The sequence below is a fragment of the Epinephelus lanceolatus genome, chromosome 6 (genome assembly GCF_041903045.1).
Source record: "Epinephelus lanceolatus isolate andai-2023 chromosome 6, ASM4190304v1, whole genome shotgun sequence".
Classification (NCBI taxonomy): domain Eukaryota; kingdom Metazoa; phylum Chordata; class Actinopteri; order Perciformes; family Serranidae; genus Epinephelus; species Epinephelus lanceolatus.
This window is the reverse complement of record NC_135739.1, coordinates 48,331,477-48,351,644: the sequence shown is the minus strand read 5'-3', so window position 1 is coordinate 48,351,644 and position 20,168 is coordinate 48,331,477. Positions and strand designations below refer to the sequence as shown.

The following is a 20,168-nucleotide window of genomic DNA, read 5'->3' as shown; positions in this document are numbered from 1 at the left end:
CTGTGATGGCCACCACCTTTTTGTTTTGCTAAAATAAATTGATTATGATCTGTTGAACACTGAAGTAATTTAAGTTGTATTGTTTGCATGTAAAGGTGTCTGTGAAGTAGGTAGTTAACACATATATTACTTTTAATATCTATTTGCCTGTGCAAAGTTTTCCTCTAGGTGACCCAGAGAGACTGGACCAGTGGACACTCAACACGAGGAGACAGAAATGGAGTCCGAACAAGACTTCCCATCTGTGCAGTGAACACTTTGAGAGTCATCACTTCAGCACTGACTCCAGGATAAAGACACCTTTTTTTATACAGTACCTCACAAAGAGTCAAGAAACTTATTAGTTTAAAATGATGAATTACTTTCCATAATACATTTAAATGCATAACATAAATTACTAATTGTCATACATTACTAAGTACTCGATTAGGGCACAGCTTGCTCCGTACTATTCCTGATAAGGTGAAATTACTGACACACCAGTGCAGTTTAGTGTTCCCATGATGCAAAAGGCCAAATGAAGATTTTATCAATCAAGGAACATGACATGTATTTACCGACTTTAACATTTTAGTGCCTTTTATGCAAAGACCCTTTATCAAAGTGAGAATTACTACCTTTTTCCCCACACACAGTCTGTGAAGAACCAATGGAAAAAAATATTCTCATAATGAGACAGCCAAACATAGCATGATTCCACAGTGGCAGTGAGCTTTGATAACAGTTCAGTTTCCTTTTGATAGCAACAATTATTTTAATGTGGATGAATTGCATACTGTACATTCATACTCCAATTGTCTTGATAGTACAGTTAAATTTAAAATCACATTCAAATATAAAGTCGAATATCTACAGAACATAAACACAGAACTATTTTATGAATGACAGCCACTTACTCAGCAATAAGATCATTTTGGTGGTGAGTGGGCTTTTAATCAAGACAGGCTGTTGTCAATGTTTTCTACCTGTGTTTTTAACCTGTCATCTTTCTCTCATGTAGGACACTTGAGGAAAGTTACAACGCCTCGACCAATGTGATATTTACCCCACAGTAAAGAGGCTGTCTCACAAGAAATTAAGATTTTGCAAATTATGACACTGGGTCCTAATCCATAGGTTTATAAGTACTGTTATAAATCTTTTCATTTATTTCATGTGTACTTTTTGTAACCTTTTAATAGTGATGATTTCATGAATGCAAGGTTTGACTTAATTTTGTTAAACTGTTTGTGTAATGGTTATAACTTTTGCTATATAAAATGGATCAGACAAAATTTACTTTAGAGTAAAAGCAAATTTTCTGAAAGCTGCCATTCATCAGTTTCCTGTGATGACTGGAAATATAGTGGTGATTTAAACCATTAACAAAATATAATCGTTATTAATGGCATCTTAATGTTTTCATTTATGTCTTAACATTTACCCAAGTTTGCATTTGTCTTAGCAGAATGTAAAAAAAATGAAAAGCTGATGTTATGTGCTGGTTTTGTTTTAACATTTCTTTAAGACAAATGAAGAAAATTCACTGAGAAACTCTTCTCCTTTAGTGAAAAACAAGGAAATATCTGCACACTGAATAGTTTTAAGCCCCGTAGGAGATATTATTTATTTGTGACGTTGTGACATATGAGAAGGTTCTGTGGGTATTGCTCGGTATTGAGGCTTATATAGTGAGGCTAGAAAAAACAACACATAATTGGCTGATTATCTTTCTGTTTGCCTCACTACAAAAAAGTCACAATACCTTTGCCTGAGGAAGACCCTCTCAGAGTTGGCAACATAGCAAGAAGTGATACCTCCTTGGGGGCTTCAAAACTATTGTGTCCAGCGAATTCTTTGTTTTTCACTGTGAGCCCTTTCATCCAGTCACATTCTTCTGTGTTAAAACTAGACTTCTAACAGAGCAGCAAACAAAGGTTACTCTCCAAAATCTTCTCAGGCTCTGCTGCTGGGTGTAAGGTGCTTAGTTATCTTCAAGTACAAAGTTAAAATAATCAGGCCCACACAGAAATGGACTGCTTAATTTGTTGTCAGTGACAATGTTAAACATTAATGCTTTATGTTTTATCTGTAGTGTATGATTTCTTTGGCCTTTCAATTTACAGTCAGATTTGATTGTGAAATACAACATTCAGTCAGTAACAAAGACAAAAGGAGTTCAAATATGAATAGAATTTATTGAAATTTTAAACAAGTTATAGATGAATATCAAAAACTCAACATTAGCCTTGACAGCCTGGGCTATGATCAGGCCTAACAAAATGTGTCCTAAAGGCCAAATTCAAAAGCAGTGACACCGCCAACAGTAAGCAGTTCACTGTGTTTGGAAGTGGTCTTTAAGACAATTAACTAATTTACTTAAAAACATATAATTTCTAACTGCAAACACATTTCTTGGCCTTATCAATCTTTGCTGGATTGCCACCAGCCTCCCACCTGCACCTTTGGGCCAATGAAGAAAATATTATCTTAATGCCAGGATGCTGGAGGTGAAGCTGGTGCAGGTCCTCCTTCATCATGCTGACCAGCTTGACACTGCTGACCTTCCTCATGTCACTGCCGCCACAGTGGATGATGAGGACATCTGGTGCTGCTCTTCCTCGCAGGGAGTGGGAAAAGAAGGAGAAAAGGCCTCTCCACTGCAGTCCACACCAGCCAAACCAGCAGACACGGACGCCTGGCATGCTGAGGGTGATTCCCAAGGTCTCTGCAGCTCTCTGGACACCACGCCGGACATAGCTGTCACCAGTGATCCACACTGTGCATATGAAAGTAGAATGAGTGTAATAAAAAATTAGCGTTATATATTTAAAAAAAAGTTGAAGTGTTTTTTTTTTTTAAGATAACAGCTGAATCATTGTTTCAAGGTTTGTTGTATAACGTTAGTTTCAGCTAAACTCAACTTACCTCAAGTTTCGTGAGGGAGCTGCAGGGGAGCTGGCACCAAGCGGGAGCAGACAACACCACAGGGCTAGCCAAAGTAGCGTAGCTTCTTAGCCTTGTAGCTTCTTAGCCTAGCTTGTTAGCCTTAGCTAACTTAGCAGCGCCGAGTGAGGTGGGCGTGTTTAAGCAACCAGGCTTCCTTCGGCCCGCCTCTTTGCCCATTTTTGATTGTCCGGGAGTTGGGCAGAGTCAGGCACTGCCAAGATGGCGACGTCCAGAGCAGAGTATTTTGAGCTTCAAATCCACTCTTCAGAAACGGATGGATGACGTCACAGTGACTACGTCCATTATTTTATACAGTCTATGGTGTTAGAGCATACAGCATGAGGTCCCACAGACCATGATGGGGCATTTGCATGAGGTCCCGAAGACTTGGGGTGTTAGAGCATACAGCATGAGGTCCCACGGACCATGATGGGGCATTTGCATGAGGTCCGAAGACCTAGGTTGTTAGTGCATACAGCATGAGGTCCCACAAACCGTGATTGTGCATTTGCGTGAGGTCCCAAAGACCATGTAAATGAGTGAGCAACATAAGGCAAGCAAGGTAAATGGAAATGAACCAGTAGAACTGTATTAATTCACGGTCAACTTGAATAAATGAGTACAGCAAAATATGTCCCAGGACCAGCAGATAGAGAATCAGCAGATAGAAATTGTGATTAGGTAACCAAAATGGAATATTCATGAAAGATGCATGATTGAGGATTATAAAACGATAGAGGTGAGCAATTAGCGGATGAGCGGGTGTTCGTGCATGCAGCATGTAGTTAGAGAACCACGGATGACTGAGCAAACGGCATGAGATCATGTAGAACATGGGTGTTGTGGGAACGTGTGATAAATGACAGCCATCCTAACCGAACTGAGGCAGACGGAATTGGAATCATATAAATGAGTGCAAGGAAAATAGGACTGAACAGCAAGCAAATTTCAGGTTAGCAATGATGCAATAGCAATATGATAACCAAACAGAAATGGCAAATGGCTGACTGTGGCTCCATCGAATATGAAGGTGGGCAATAGGACAAACCATAACTGAGATTTGATTTAAGGTAGCAGATGAGAAAACTACAAAAGACCACCACCAGCTATATGAATGACTTAGTGAGAATTTGGGGAGCAGAAATTTGATTTATGAAACAGTGCTAAAATGGAGCCATACCTAGCTCCCCCCAAAAACCAGTGGGTACTCTGCTACCCGCTCAACTGCCCTGGCAATTATCGTGGCAGTTGGGATTTATGATGATTGATATAGGGTCACCAATGGCCAGAACAGCTTGAAAAAGGTCAGTTGGCCATGCTACTGGTTTTATTCTGTAAAATTGACATAGTTAAGTGTTGCTGTTGGCCCTGGTTTAGCGTGAGTTGGGGAGAGTCTGCTAGCCGCAAGGCTATTTTATGCAATTGAAAATGCCATAGCTTGTGCTAAAACATTAGCTTGATGCATTTGTGGGGAAAATGTGTCCAGAAAAGACAAGCTATGTCTGTGAATGCTGCGAGTGATAGTGAAGCTGATTGTGTGCTTGCATTTGAAATCATCGCCACTTAGCCATATCCAACGCATGTTTCAGGTGTGCCTTGAACCAGTCTTGCTTAGCATCACTCCAAGGGGCCCCGCTGCTGACTAGTGTGAGGAGTAACATTGTGCTGCTGCATGTTTTCAAAAGAGGATAGGATCCCTGTCTTTGTATGTTATTTTGATCACTTTTTTAAAAAAAAATTTATTGCTTGTGACATCTCGAACGTGGCTCAACTTGCAACTGAAGATATCGAAATAATTATGGTGTATTGCCAGTCACCTTGTAAATAAAGAGATATGAATTTATTTATTTATTCATTTATTTATTTTCTTCCTCCCTATATTGCTCAGCCTTAATAGATATTACCAACACTGAGTGGGAAATGCAATGCTAGATGCATCTATCTCAACATAAGTGGATCAGGATTATTGCCCAATTAGATGTAGTGGGTCCTATGATAAAAGACCTACCACTGAACTGGACGAGTGTCACTAAAAGGATTAGAGACTGCATGGGCATCTTCGAGAGTATACTGACCGGCTGCATTGCCCCTGTAGGCAGTCAACGAATGATGCTCTGGATCACTGCTAAATACGAACAGAGCGTCATACCTCAATGATGCCATGTGCATGACAGGGCGATCACACAGCTACTTGCTGAGCTCAAATGAGTTAACGACTACTTTGCATGTCCTTAAAATGCGTGAAAACGGGAAAAGATCGGACTGATTAGAGGCTGCCCTGCATACTGCTCTGTATGACAGGGATTGAGGCATGTTCCGGGCCCGATTCATGGATGACAATGTGAATGGTGAATCTGTGATGGATATAACTGTGAAAGACAGCTCGAATTACATTAGACCATTTGCGACTGGGAACTGTGATTACCAGAACTGATCAGTGTGCATACCACTGAACTGCAGACAGACTGAAAACATGACAATTATAAAATAGCACAAGGGTTGAGAACATGGCCTGGAGTGCCACCAGGACGGAGCTGCTATCGCAAGGACTTCTTTAATAGAATAGAATAGAGCAAACCAGATGATTGAGCCCCAGCTGTCATGACCACGATGTGTGTCAGAATGGTGGTTCAAAACATCCTCACTACTAGGTGAAATAAATCTCACTAAATAGGAGCCCTGCAGTGTGCGGGCTTACTGCCCCTTTCTTAATGTACATGTTAATCAACCATTGTGGAGGGAGCCCAAGATGTGCCAATGGCTGCTTCTGTATTACTGTGCATGTAATAATAATAATAATAATAATAATAATAATTATTGTAATACATTGTATTTGGAGGCGCCTTTCAAGACACCCAAGGTCACCTTACAGAGCATAGAAGAAAAAGATCAGTAAGACATCATTAAAACAAAACATCAACATAAGAACAAGTGTAGTGCACAGTGTCCAGTTAGAGTGAATATGCCAGTTTGAACAGGTGGGTTTTGAGTTGGGATTTGAATGATGTGATGGAGTCTGACTCTCTTATGTGTGTGTGTGGGGGGACTTCCAGAGTCTGGGTGCCGCGGCTGAAGGCTTGGGCACCCATGGTACTGAGGCATGAGGTGGGGATGGTGAGGAGTCCAGGAGAGGTTGGGCGGAGGGTGCAGGAGGGCGGTATTCCTGAAGGAGGTCACAGAGGTAAGTGGGGGCTAGATTGTGGAGAGCTTTGTAGGTGAGGAGAAGTTTTTTTTTTTTTAAGTGGATGCGATATTGTACAGGGAGCCAGTGAAGTTGGATGAGAACAGGGGTGATGAGGTCAGATGATTTGGTGCAAGTGATGATCCGGGCGGCCGAGTTCTAAATATGATAAATGACAACGCATCAGGCAGATGGAGGTAAGATGGTACAGGCTTCAGTAAAAGTGCTCAGGCTATTTTACAGCTCTCAAATATTATATTTTTTCTCAGTTTTGGTGCATTTCTCTGATCAGAATTAAAAGTCTCATAACTGTTAGTTCAGCCTCCACAACATTGAGTCATTTGTGCACATCATAGCAGCAGTTTCTCATTCCTTCTAATAAATTGCAAATGCTTTTTGACATGCATCAATTGCTTTCATACAATTCTCTGCTGTTTTATAACATCATCATTTCAAAATGAACTATACTTATGAATGCTGAATAGTCATTCCCTATAAAACTAATAGTCCTCATTTAGTTGCTTGAGTCATTATACAAGCATGTGCAACTAGTTGTCAAAATCTGTCAAGCAAATTTTATACATTTCTTTATCACTTTTTTTCCAGACAATGTCGCCTAAATTGAACAATTCCAATGGACTATAATATTGTTTGTGCACAGCTCTAGCCAAAGGGACTTTCTAAGTGTGTATTTTTCTTTTGAACAATGCTGTGAAGAAATTAAAATTGCAAAGAGCATATGCAGTAAAAATGTGAATTGTATGTATTCAGTGTCTTGTACTCAGTTACATCATTAAATGCAGTAATGTGTAGCTTTTACTGTAGTTTTCAAATGGCTGTGCAAATAGTGCTGCCTTGAGCATTTTCAGGTCGTGTCACAAAGATCTGACTTTTTTGCATTGGAAAACACTTAGAGAGTAAAGTGTCATAATGAAAACATGACAAAGCCATTTGACTGTCTTTTTCATAAATGATGGTGTCAGGACTTTTTTTATGACAAGCACACTTTCATTGACATGAATACTTGCTTGCTGCAGGTTATCAACAAGGTTTTGCAGTTTGTACTAATTGTTTTGAGAAATCCACAAACTGCTGTGCAAATGTTAATAGTGATGTGAGAAATGCTCCAAAGCCACTGAGAAAAACTGTTAAAAAAAACAAACAACACTGGGTAGAATTGGACCCTGAGCACTATACAAGGCTTAATTATAGCTTTTATCTATAATTTAAAGTGGCATGCTGTTTTGGCTGCATAGACTTCCTCTCTAACTCTCTGCCCAAATTTGTGGACTTCTACGTGGTGTCCGCTGATAATGTACTGGGCTGGTCTGGTCAGAAAATGCTAGGGCTGAATTTTTGTCCCAGTCCACCCCTGCTAGCAGCCAGTCAGCTAGGGTTAGGGTTAGGGTTACAGCTAAGGTGAGTATAATGAACACCCAGATAACAGCAGTATATTTTAGCAGAACCTTAGTGTGTAACTGTGACACTCAGAGACATTGACTTTGACCACGATTAAGAGTTAAGTATGTGTGTGTGTGTGAGTGTGTCGCGGCTCGTGGAAGGTGCCGCTAGAAATAGCTTCGGTAGCCAAGTGCGTCGCTAATGATGTTCTGTGTGAGTTAAAGTGAGTGAAATGTGTGTGAAGATGCATATGCTTGAGATACAAGAGTGACATCAGAGTGAATGTGTTAGGAGCTGTGTGTTATGTTGAGCAGGCTAATGGATATAGGCTGCGTCATGTTCTTGCTAACTGCTGATTTGTTAACGCCATAGCCTGACTTCATTCCTCTCCGTCAGTAAGGATAAAGGAGCATTACATACATTTTGGCAATTGAAGTTTGTATCAGGCCCAGTGTGTAAGTGTTTCATTATCACTCTTGTGAAACCATTGTGAGAGTAATTCAATACTAGGCTGTGGATTAAAAACAAGGGAAGTTTGATTAAATGTGTTTATGGGTTTAATTCTGAGCCTTCTCTGTCAGAGGGATGGGTTGACATTGCAGATGGTGTCAGATGGACTGCAGAAGACGACCCTGGCTCTTGTAGCCATGCAGGTAAACAAAAATGAACTCCCTAGAGAGGAATTAATATGCTATGGTGTATGTTTAGCAATCGTGACAGTGAAAGTTTTTTTCTTCTGTATTTCAGACAGTCCCAGGTCAGCATCTGAAGCAGTTCCTGGATGAAGTTGGACCTTTCCCCGGAAACACCTTCTCTGGTGTAAAACTCAACAGGAAACAAGTGGATGATGATGACTTCCACAAAGTGAAAGATAAACTAATCAATGGCCTCTGTGACAACTAGGGGTGACCCCGAATAGTCGATGATTCGGTGATTCGATTCGGAGAAGTCTGATTCGACTGCCAGTCTCGCCGTCGAATCGTCGCAAAATGTGGTTATGAAACAAGACCATACCATTCTGACTATATGGGGGTGCTCACTGCTGCTGAACATCTTGATTTGACATAGACTGTATTTGTTTTCTAGTAATTCATGATATATAGCCCATTTTGATACAAACATCAGCCTAATTTCTGTTAATAAAAAATTGAAAATGACACGTGCGTTTAATCAGTAGGCATAATCATTACTACACATGAATAAATCACCCAGTTGCTCGATCCAAATAAGCGGAGGTGAGTCAGTGTGCTGCAGGACCACCAGAGCAGCATCAAGGCCTACGGTGATTTAAAGCTAAAGTTAAAGTCCCACTGATTGTCACACACCTGAGTGTGTGAAATTTGTTCTCCGCATTTGACCCATCCCCTGAGGGAGCGGTGAGCAGCAGTGGTGCCACGCTCGGGAATCGTGGTGGTAATTTACGGTGGCGGAGCGCATAAACAAACACTTTGGAGCAGTAGCGGTGCCAGGATTTTGATTGTGGGTGGGCCTCCAGAAAACTGGATGGGCCAGTTAAAATAAGCAAAAAACGGGTTCCCCTTTATCACCATTTCAGCACTTTTCTGCGGCATTGAGGACAGCGACGCCGGTGCACTGGTGTGGCTCCCTTGTGTCGCTATGTGCTCTCAAATCAAACTTTTTTGAAGGATTATTCGTTTACCTGAAGTGTCTTGAAACAAAATTCACCGCTGATTGTTTTCTTGATAGACTCTGATTTTTTATTTGGCTACTTTTTGTCCGACAATTGAGAGCGGTGACGCACGGTCTGTGTGGATGAACTTGTATGAACCTGAGTTGAAGTAACTTGAAGTCAGAAAGAAGGAAAACTGTTTTACTTTTACTTTTATTATTATTATCTTATTATGCCAACTGAAGAATTAAATTTGTTTATTTGGGTGTTTTAGCTCTTTTCTCTGGAGCGGAAACTGACGCAAATGAGCTCATTAATCAATGAGGGGAAAAACAACATGATTCAAAGCGATGTGTCCTCGTTTTATAATAATTCCATCCAATGTCTGACTCAAACGGAAACTAAAACACAGTAGGCTGTAGAAGTCTGAATAAGTCCCTTTCCACTAGGGCTGGGTGATATGGACAAAAATTCATATCCCGATATTTTCAGGCTGAATAACGATAAACAATATACATCCCAGTATTTTCTACCGTGGGCTACACGGCTGAAGTGCCATGTTATTTTCCTTGCATGTGTTTTTCAGCAGCAGGGCAGGTAAAAGAAGTGTACCTGTTAGAGGTGCGCTGTTTGCAGAGGTGCAGTAAGAGCCTGTTGTCTGTGGCTCTTCATCAACATCTCACTGTGGCTGATTCTGCTTGTACTCTTCCTCCCTGCCATATTATTAGACTTGCCTTAATTGAAGAAAAGCTGCTAATAAAGTTTTGCTAATTCTGTAATAAACATTTTAATTCCTATAGATTCTTAAAAATAAAGGTCCCTTGTTATTTTGCTTTGTCCAAGCTTCAAATGTAGGCTGACCAAATGTCCTCTTTTCCCCGACATGTCCACTTTTCACGTCCCATCCGGGGCATCCGGGGCGTCCGGGGGTTTTTTATAAACTGATGATAATGTCCAGTTTTCCGTGTGTTTGTGTTAGAGTGCGGCACGGGCCGCATATTTCTGTCCGAACCCGAACCGAACCCGACATTATTTAATGACCAAAGCACTGAGTTTGTGTCATACAGTTGTTATGGTTACAGGCTATTTAACAGGCCGGGCATGCGCCGTGGGTGCTCAGCGGAGAGGGAGACCTCCGTGTTTTAGACGGGAGCAGGAGGCGGGAGGTCCGACGCTTCCAGCGAGAGGAGAGGAAGAAATAAAACAAAATAAGATAAAATAGGAAAAACCTGTCTCCCTCTTTTATTTTATTTTCAGCGTTTAATCAAGGCAGAGGCGGGCGGCTGGAGGTCCGAGACTTCCAGCGAGGGGAGAGGTAGAAATAAAAAGCCAATGTGTGTCTGTGTGTGTTATGTTCAGGTGTTGTCACGTAAATAACAGTGCCCAAGCAATAAACAGGACAGACAATAGGATTTTATTTATTTTTACACTACATTTTCACTGAAAGCTGACCAAATCCAACCCAAGCCCGAATACAATTTATAGCTACATTTTTGACCAAACCCAGCCCGACCCGTTGGGTACCGTCGGGCTCGGATCGCCACACTCTAGTGTGTGTATGTGTCCCCTACTGGGGCCTATCTGAATTTCTGTCTTTGAGAGATATTATTTTGTAATGTAACTGAATTTTCTATCCATACATATAAATTTTAAATATATTAAAATTATAAGGCATCTTTGAGTAAACTGCGAGTATTATTTAAGTAGGCTATGTCGTGGCTGGCCGAGTGTCCTCTTTTTTTGGAAATCAAAATATGGTCACCCTATTCAAATGTGAAGCAGCAAAATAAGGAAATGTTGAGTTTTTTCTTTTTTTTTAAAGATATTTTTTGGGGCATTTTAGCCTTTAATTGATAGGACAGACAAGCGTGAAAGGGGGAGAGAGAGAGAGAGAGAGAGATGATATACAGCAAAGGGCCACAGGCTGGAGTCGAACCCGGGCCACTGCGGCAACAGCCTTGTACATGGGGCGTGTGCTCTAACCACTAAGCCACCGATGCCCCGAAATGTTGAGTTTTCAAGCAGAAACTTTAGAAAACTTCTAATACAACGGATAGTGAACATGAAACAATAAAATAAAGATATCTGAAGTTAAAACAGGACGCAGGAGAGATATACTCCAAACCTCACCATTCAGTGAGAAGCTACAAAAGTACTGAGAGCTGAACACACAGAGACTTTTAAAAATGTCTTTCTCTCTGATCTCTGGCAGACAGAGGTGGGTAGAGTCTCACAACACACACGGCTTGTTTGAGGGGATGAAACCCTGCTGCGGTTGGCGAGACCCCACCGCTACCCACTTGAGTGTGGCCCGGCATTTGGACCTACACCGGAGAAGAAATTGGTGCGCAGCTCGGTGTTGCACCACGCCTCTAAGCTGGTAACAGAAACACAAATCAACTCTTGACTGGACGTGGCTAAAAGTTACAGAGGAAAAGGCCCACAGTATTGCTCCTGTGGTAACTTCATCCATCTAATCAGACTGATTAAGCGCAGCTTGTGTCACACTGTAGACTAATTGAAAGATAGATTAAACAGAGGACCAGTTCTGTATCTCTCTGAGTGTTGATGGAGAAACTGTGAGTGAGTGAGCGGGGCGGAGCTATGCGGAGAGTAGGTCTATGAAAGGAAAGATGTACATTGGTGTGGCGCAACTTGACCCTATATCGATATAAATGGTATTGTCTAGATCTATATCTTGCTTGAAAATATATCAATATATTGTAATAAATTGATATACCGCCCAGCCCTACTTTTGTTATTTCAGACACTTTGGTGATGTGAGGAAAAGCTCCGCTTTTTGTCTGCCTCTCTCACTGTGGCGTCAATCTGCTCTGATTGATTGATCAGCCATTTCATCAGTGATCATTTCAGTGATTACACATATTTGTTTTTCCTCTGCTTGAAAAAAGGGATATGTGGCGCGCAATAGGGCTGTCAAAAAAATTCTAACTAGGAAATATATTCGAATGTATATATTTTTTATAAGTTCAGACCTAAATTTGATAATTCAAATATCATTAATAATAAATTAATACTATTAATAATGTTGAATATCACGGCAAATCCCTTTCGGGCGGAGATGGCTCGCGCACAAGCCGGGCCAGCGAGGAACGCAGCGACGGAGGGAGAGGCGCCGACAGAGGAGTCCGCTGTGCCAACACCACCGACTGCACTGTCCACGATGTGTGACCTGTTCAGGGAGACATACAGGGAGAGTGGTGCACCTGCTGCCTCCCTGCCTACCCTTTTTGAAGAAGAGATGAAACGTTACCAGAATGAGACACCACTACGAGCCGACCAGGATCCACTCTTGTGGTGGAAAACTATGCACTGAAGTATCCAAACATTGCTCAGATAGCAAGGCAGAAGTTGGTCATACCTGGCATTTCAGTGAGGTCAGAACGGGTGTTTTCATCCGAGTGTCACGTTCATATTGCGCCAGCAATAAGCATTTTATTTTTTGTGGGTTTTTTTTGTAAAATTAAAAAAAATAATAATAATAAATTCGAATATTATTCGAACTCTACTAAATTAATTCGAAAATATTCTAACTCAATTTCATGGTGCTTTTGACAGCCCTAATGTGCAACATGTGAAAAATGTTAAATACATAAGCCAACCCTCACAGCCAGTGTCTGAGAGTTGGCAGCCCTGATGTGATAAGATTGTTCAGCTCTGTTGCTGTTGCAATTTTTGGTGTTTGATGTGTGAGAGTTGGCAACCCTGTGTCAGGATAATATCATTTTGCAGTTGCAAAGACCTGCAATAGACACATTTTTCCTCCTTCCATCCAAAACAATGTTTTTGCAAGATCACAGTGCTGGATCTGTTTCAGGACCATCACTGTCATGTTGACCCTGGATAATTTGTATATGTTGATCTTGGACCATACCTGCCATGTTGAAGTTGACATAAACACATTATCCAGAATTAATGTGGCCATGATCAACATAGACTGACCTGAATCAACATTAACAAATTATCCAGGGCCAACATGACCTTGTGGTCCCAGATCAACATAAGCACTCCAATCTTGCAAAAATAAAATAAAAGATATAAAAAAGGAGGGAAAATGTGTTAACCGTAGGTATTTTCTACTGAAAAATGATTATTTCCTCAATCTTTGTTAGTTACCAATAATCTAGCCTATTGGCAAGCTTACTTGTTAGCACAGCCTATCACCTTAGAAAGGTAGCTTACCTGCAGTGGACCACCATGGGCCCAGCCTCTGGAGGATTACAGGCCTTGACTCTGCATAGAAAGGCGAGTGTTGGGGTGGGATACTCAGGCACTCCATGGTCAGGCCAGGCCATAAACTGGAACTGTCGAACCTCTCTCTTCTCACTTGAGCCACTCTGTTAGAACACATACACACAATAACATCTTTAGTAATTCATAAAAAATGTGATTTGGCATGCTAAAAATTCTATGATTTGATCATGTAATAATAACAACTGTATTTATTTAGTACCTTTCAAAATAACAATTACAAATGCTTCACATAAACATAACGGTAAACATTAAAATACAAATTCAAAGTCAGCAAAGAAAAGTGTCCATACAAAAACAGGTGACACAGAAAAGAGATAAAAAATGATATAGAAAAAATAATTAGGAAAAGGTAAGAAACACGGTAGAAGTGAGTTTTGAGAGACAATTTAAAAGAGGGCAGTGAATTCTCTGGTCAAAGTACCTAAAGTAAGCTGTTCCACAGGGTTGGAGCCTTAACAGCAAATGGCCTGTCACCCTTAGTCTTCAGCCTAAACTGGGGAATAGCTTATCAAAGGACCTCAGGTTACGAGACTGTGAGTAATGATTCAGAAGCTTGGTTATGTAGTTCAGTGCCATAAAATGCTTAAAAGTCAAGACTAAAATTTTAAATCAAATAAATTAATTCTACACTGATCAGGTGAAACCAGTGATGAGAAGCTTAAACAGGGGAGATATGATCATGCTTAGGTGATTTTGTTTAAAGCCTGGCAGCTACGTTTTCTTAAACCCTGAAGTCATTCAGTCATGCTTTGGTTATAACCAAAGGAGACCTGTCTCCTCAGTTGTAAAACGCTCACTCTTTCCAGTTGGTAGGTCCGCCATCTAACTACCTCTCCGCCATGCGCTCCAATCGCGCCTCTCTTAAAGGGAATGAGAGGTGACACTCTGATTGGCTTATTGAATGATACGCCCAAAACACACCCATGACTAATTGACAGAGTAAGTCCAACCCTTTTAGACTCTCCGCCATAGCGCACAGTCTAAAAATGCGCTGTCTAACTAGCAAGTGACTGGGACACACCCATGTGCTGCACGCCTGACGCTTTGCGTTTTAGACCATCTAAATAGGGCCCTCTCTCTCTCTTACCCTCCATCCAATCCCCTCGCGTGACACTCCTCTGCTCCTCTTCCCACCTCGTCCCAACCCCTCTCCGCATTTGAAAGTACGAGCAGTTTGTAAGGCCCTGAGCGATTCAGCTATACGAGTTTTGATAGGGAAAATAAAGAGAGCGACAGCAGCAAGCAGCCTCTGCTTGCCCCACCGGCAAAGGCCGAAAGGAAGCGTAAGTCTGCCTCTGAAAAGGTAGAAACGAAGAGGATATGAGACAAATTGAGGGCTCAAAGCCGAGTAAACATCAGGTCATCCTTTGACCGATAGAGAAAGCTGCTGCAAGATCTGGGCCTGAAAAGTGATGCTGATACAGCGGAGTTTTTATTGAACGGGTAATATTTCATTTTTATTGTGGATGTTGTGGCATAGATAGCTGTATGCCAATGCTGGCTTTTGACTGTGAAGGCTGCCGTTAGTTTTTTGCGTGGTTAGACAGCGTTGAAACATTTTTTGTCTGCAATATTGTCAACACTTGTTTACTTGTTCGACAGAGACGTTAGCCTAATTTTTAGCATTGTAAGCTAAAATTGCTATCATGTTTAAACATTGTCACATCAGCCTGTTTATTTGCTTGATACTGTTAAACTATGTTGTCATTATGAAAGTAAATAACATTATCATTGATGTCCATCTACAAGTTTTTGAGGGTCAAAAGACTAACATATGCTGCCGTCTTTACAATGTAAGCTAAGCTAAGCTAAAATAGCTATCATGTTTACACTTGTTTATTTGTTTGACGGAGATGTTAGCCTTTGTGTTAGCATTGTAAGCTAAAATTGCTATCATGTTTACATAGTGTGTCAAATCTGCGTATTTATTTGCTCGTGGCTGCTAAACGTAGTCCTTATGCAAAAAAACCCCTATCAAACGGTGGCAATCTTCGAAGTATCAGGCTCACATTTATTGTGCTTACAATCAATATATTGATGTGCGTTACAGCACATCAATACGCTACGTTACGGTAGCATCGGTTACCCTCTTTGCCCTCAATAACTTTTAGAAGTGGCTAAGATAAGTGAATAATTTCGGTGTGTAATGTTACAGAAACGTTATAGTTATTGTCAGCAAGTAATGACTGTATGTTCGTTGCTTCGTTTTGTGGTTCAAGAAGAGTGATTTTCTGTTCATGTTTCTTTCAGCTATGAAAAAAGTCCTATATCTTCAACGCCAATGAAGACAGGATTTCAGGGACCGCTGGCTCCTCCAGCCTCCAGACCATTTTTTCTGAGTCAGATTCTGACTGGTAAGTACAAAATAACGGGCATGTAAATATGTTACTCAAAAGTCACATTATTAGCACAAAACGTGCTTTGTAGTTGCATCATGGTGTTAATATTATTTTGGTGTGTATATGGTGACTTGATGTCATTTACATAACAGTGATGGGCAGTGAGGGGATTTTTAAATGGATGAATTGATTATCCTTTGCAAAGTAGAATTTATTTATTTTATATAAAAGGTATACAGACTCCACTGAAGCCACAGGAGACTCACACAAATGCCAGGGTTCAAAAAAGTGATATCACCTCTTTTGTTTCTTTGTGAGGTTGAAGGTAGAAAGTTGTCAACTTTTTGGATGTTGTGAGTCATGTTACTTGTTAGGGTTGTGAATAAATGTAAATTACCTCTTTTGTGGTTGTGAGAAGTGGGGGTTTCAGTGGTGACCTGTGAATGCTCACACTTATTGGCCTGTTAGGCTGTGGATAAATATAAATTACCTCTTTTGTGTTTTTGAGACGCCAGGGCACCAAGGTGTCTGCTTTTGGCTTTTCACACCTGGGCCTCCTGGCTGGAGGTTGAGAGGTATTAAAAACTTTTTTGGGTGTTTGCAAAGAGGGTCAACCTCCAAGTTTGGTGTTGGGGAAGTATGTCAATTTTTTTAAATGTCCTTTTGAATTTGCAGTGGTAAATGTCCTTCACTGATTTAGCAAAATAAAAAAAATTCAATTAATAATTTATATTTCATATTTCAGTGGTGCTGACTTCTCAGAGAAAGGTGTTCACGATTTGGCTGTCATCAGTCCCAAGGACACATTTTTGATGGAGTTGGATGCGAGGTATGCATGAATGTAACTAAATCTGTTGCAATAACTGACTGTGTTGAAGATACCTTACCAAATATACAGTATCATAAAGAGACATTTGTGTTCTTGCGCATACCTTACATATTTATTTTTCATTTACTTCACTGTTGTGCCCCAGCATCCATCTGTGGATACTGATGAAAATCAATTCAATGATATCCATAATTCCATGTAAGCACCTTTGTTAGGTTTAGAAATCATTTGCATGTCATTGTAACTTTACTTAGTTTCACAGACATTTATGTTGTCACCATTTCTCTCTGGCTTTTACAGAATAGACTGGGACAGTGATGATGAAACCTGGACTCCTGAGATGGCAGACAGTTATTTTCAGCATCAGAGGAAAAGAATTCTGGAGAGGTTGATGAAGATGAAGATGAAGACGAAGATGAAGACGATCCAGACTATAGGCCACCCATTCGTGTGAAGTATGTGTTAAAAATTCTTTTTATACACTTCAATAGAGGTTTTGGTTGAAATTATAAAACCAGTAACCACTGTTGTTCTTCTGACAGGACCGGTGGCACTCTGAAGTCAAAATTTTCACTAGACACACTTTAGATAGTTTCCATGGAAGACAAAGTCCATGACGAACCAGACAATGACTCTGCTACTCCGCAGATAGACTTGCCAAACTTTGCAGATTCCCCAAAAGTTGTGGTCGTAGATGATATACTGGGAAAACCAGCAAGCATAGCATACCATGACAGCCTTAAACAGCTTGCACAAACTCTGCATCTGCCTGTCAGTGTGTGTCCTCATAAGGAGACTCACAAGGAGGAGTGGAGTGCAAGGCACCAGGACCCTTTCAAATCGACATCAAGTGCAGAGGAACGGCAGCTGTGATGGAGTGTGTGAGTCTGTTTCTATTGTAGATGTTACCTACTCAGCTTATAATTTACAATATAGTATGAGGTGTAAAATCTGCAAGTGTGTCTGATGAATTTTATCATCAATAGGCAAAAGTTCTTATTAAAAGAACAGTGACAGTTTTACCAGAGGTATAGGTAAATAATTCATGTTGCCGTTTATGATTTTTTAAATTATTTTATTCCCCCTTTTTCTCAGATATATCCTCACGGTCACATTGTGTGGAAATGGGCATCTCAGCCCCAGTCTAAATATGGGATGCTGGCTGGGGACTACATGCTCTCCATGAACATACTTCTGTCTGGAAATAATTACCGGAAAATTTCACTTCTATTCAACTTCATGAAGTTGGGGATGGTGGACAGGTCCAGCTTCTATCGGATCCAAGATGCTTACTGTGTTGACACAGTAAAGGATTTTTGGAACGAGAAGAGGGCTGCCATCATCGCCCAGCTTCAGTCCAAGGGACCGGTTGTGGTCTTGGGTGAGTTTCTTGAAAAAAATGCATTTATACAGTGGGACATAGAAACATGTACACACACTCACAAACACATCACTGTTTGTACATCATGACTAACACAAATAAATGTAAGTTGAGCCAAACACATAAAAACTCTATTCTTACTGTGCACATTGGAAGGTGACAGACGACACTGTCCAGGGCCAGTTGTGATGCTTTAAAAAGTATCACAACTGGCCCTGGACAGTGTCGTCTGTCACCTTCTTTCAGCTGGATGGCAGATGCTTGAAATTGAAAAGTTCTCAGAAAGATTCTTTGCCGTGTTTTACAGTACAGTAGTAATTTAATTTAATTTAATTTAATTTTAATTTAATTTAATTTTTTTTATATACTTCATTAATCCCCGAGGGGAAATTCAATTTTTCACTCTGTTTGTCAATTACACACAGGTCCAAACACACACATGCACAAACTGGACCTATACATGCACAAAGTGGAGAGATGTCAGAGTGGGCTGCCCATGACAGGCGCTCCGAGCGGTTGGGGGGTTCAGTGCCTTGCTCAGGGGCACCTCGGCAGTGCCCAAGAGGTGAACTGGCACCTCTCCAGCTACCAGTCCACACTCTTGTCTTGAACAGGCGACCCTCTGGTTCCCAACCCAAGTCCCTATGGACTGAGCTACTGCATGAAGAGCAGCTGTCTACTGGAAAACCGAATTTTCAGCATGTCATGTCTTTCTTAAAATGTTCAGGCAGGACAGCATAAAGGATGTAAAGAACTCCTGGACTGGACAAGAGACATTTGCAATCACTTCTGGCATTGTTGCAAATCAGCTGATACCTATGATGAGCTCTTCGTAAGTATTGATATATGATGTGAAGCCTAAACATAAACATTTAGACTTGTTTCAATTTATTTGATTTATCTTGGTCATAACGTTCTATCTGTTCTTAGGAATTGTGGTCAGGTGTCTTGCACCATGTAACAGGAGAGCATGAATGGGCTCTTGGTGCCTGTCAGCATGGTCCATTGCCACAGGACAGGGACAAGGCTTGGATGAAAAAAGTATCCGAGGCACACGTGCGACTGTCAGAATGGCGTTGGCACGTTGTGTAAACCGTAAATAAAAACAGAATACAATGATTTGCAAATCCTTTTCAACCTATATTCAATTGAATACACTGCAAAGACAAGTTACTTAATGTTCGAACAGGTAAACTTTGTAATTTTTTGCAAATATTAGCTCATTTGGAATTTGATGCCTGCAACATGTTTCAAAAAAGCTGGCACAAGTGGCAAAAAAGACTGAGAAAGTTGAGGAATGCTCATCAAACACTTATTTGGAACATCCCACAGGTGAACGGGCTAATTGGGAACAGGTGGGTGCCATGATTGGGTATAAAAGCAGCTTCCCTGAAATGCTCAGTCATTCACAAACAAGGATGGGGCGAGGGTCACCACTTAGTGAACAAATGCGTGAGCTGATTGTCGAACAGTTTAAGAACAACATTCCTCAACGAGCTATTGCAAGAAATTTAGGGATTTCATCATCTACGGTCCGTAATATCGTCAAAAGGTTCAGAGAATCTGGAGAAATCACTGCACGTAAGCGACAAGGCCGAAAACCAACATTGAATGCCCGTGACCTTCGATCCCTCAGGCGATACTGCATCAAAAACCGACATCAGTGTGTAAAGGACATCACCACATGGGCTCAGGAACACTTCAGAAAACCACTGTCAGTAACTACAGTTCGTCGCTACATCTGCAAGTGCAAGTTAAAACTCTACAATGCAAAGCGAAAGCCATTCATCAACAGCACCCAGAAACGCCGCCGGCTTCGCTGGGCCCGAGCTCATCTAAGATGGACTGATGCAAAGTGGAAAAGTGTTCTGTGGTCTGACGAGTCCACATTTCAAATTGTTTTTGGAAACTGTGGACGTCGTGTCCTCCGGACCAAAGAGGAAAAGAACCATCCGGACTGTTATAGGCGCAAAGTTCAAAAGCCAGCATCTGTGATGGTATGGGGGTGTATTAGTGCCCAAGGCATGGGCAACTTACACATATGTGAAGGCACCATTAATGCTGAAAGGTACATACAGGTTTTGGAGCAACATATGTTGCCATCCAAGCAACGTCTTTTTCATGGACGCCCCTGCTTATTTCAGCAAGACAATGCCAAGCCACATTCTGCACGTGTTACAACAGCATGGCTCCATAGTAAAAGA

At 41.0% G+C, this 20,168-nt stretch overlaps 1 protein-coding gene across 15 annotated transcripts in view; it reads right to left on the bottom strand.

The window, feature by feature from the left end:
• Nucleotides 1-20,168, bottom strand: part of ptprfa (protein tyrosine phosphatase receptor type Fa) — an 888,655-nt gene that overhangs the window by 101,938 nt on the left and 766,549 nt on the right. For all 15 annotated transcript variants that reach the window (XR_013491747.1, XM_078169090.1, XM_078169094.1 and 12 more), the window contains one exon: nucleotides 13,344-13,498. Coding sequence is in view for 14 of the 15 variants with exons in the window: in XM_078169090.1 (XP_078025216.1) it covers nucleotides 13,344-13,498 (155 nt within the window). In the remaining variant the exon portion in view is untranslated. The remainder of the gene's footprint in view (nucleotides 1-13,343; nucleotides 13,499-20,168) is intronic.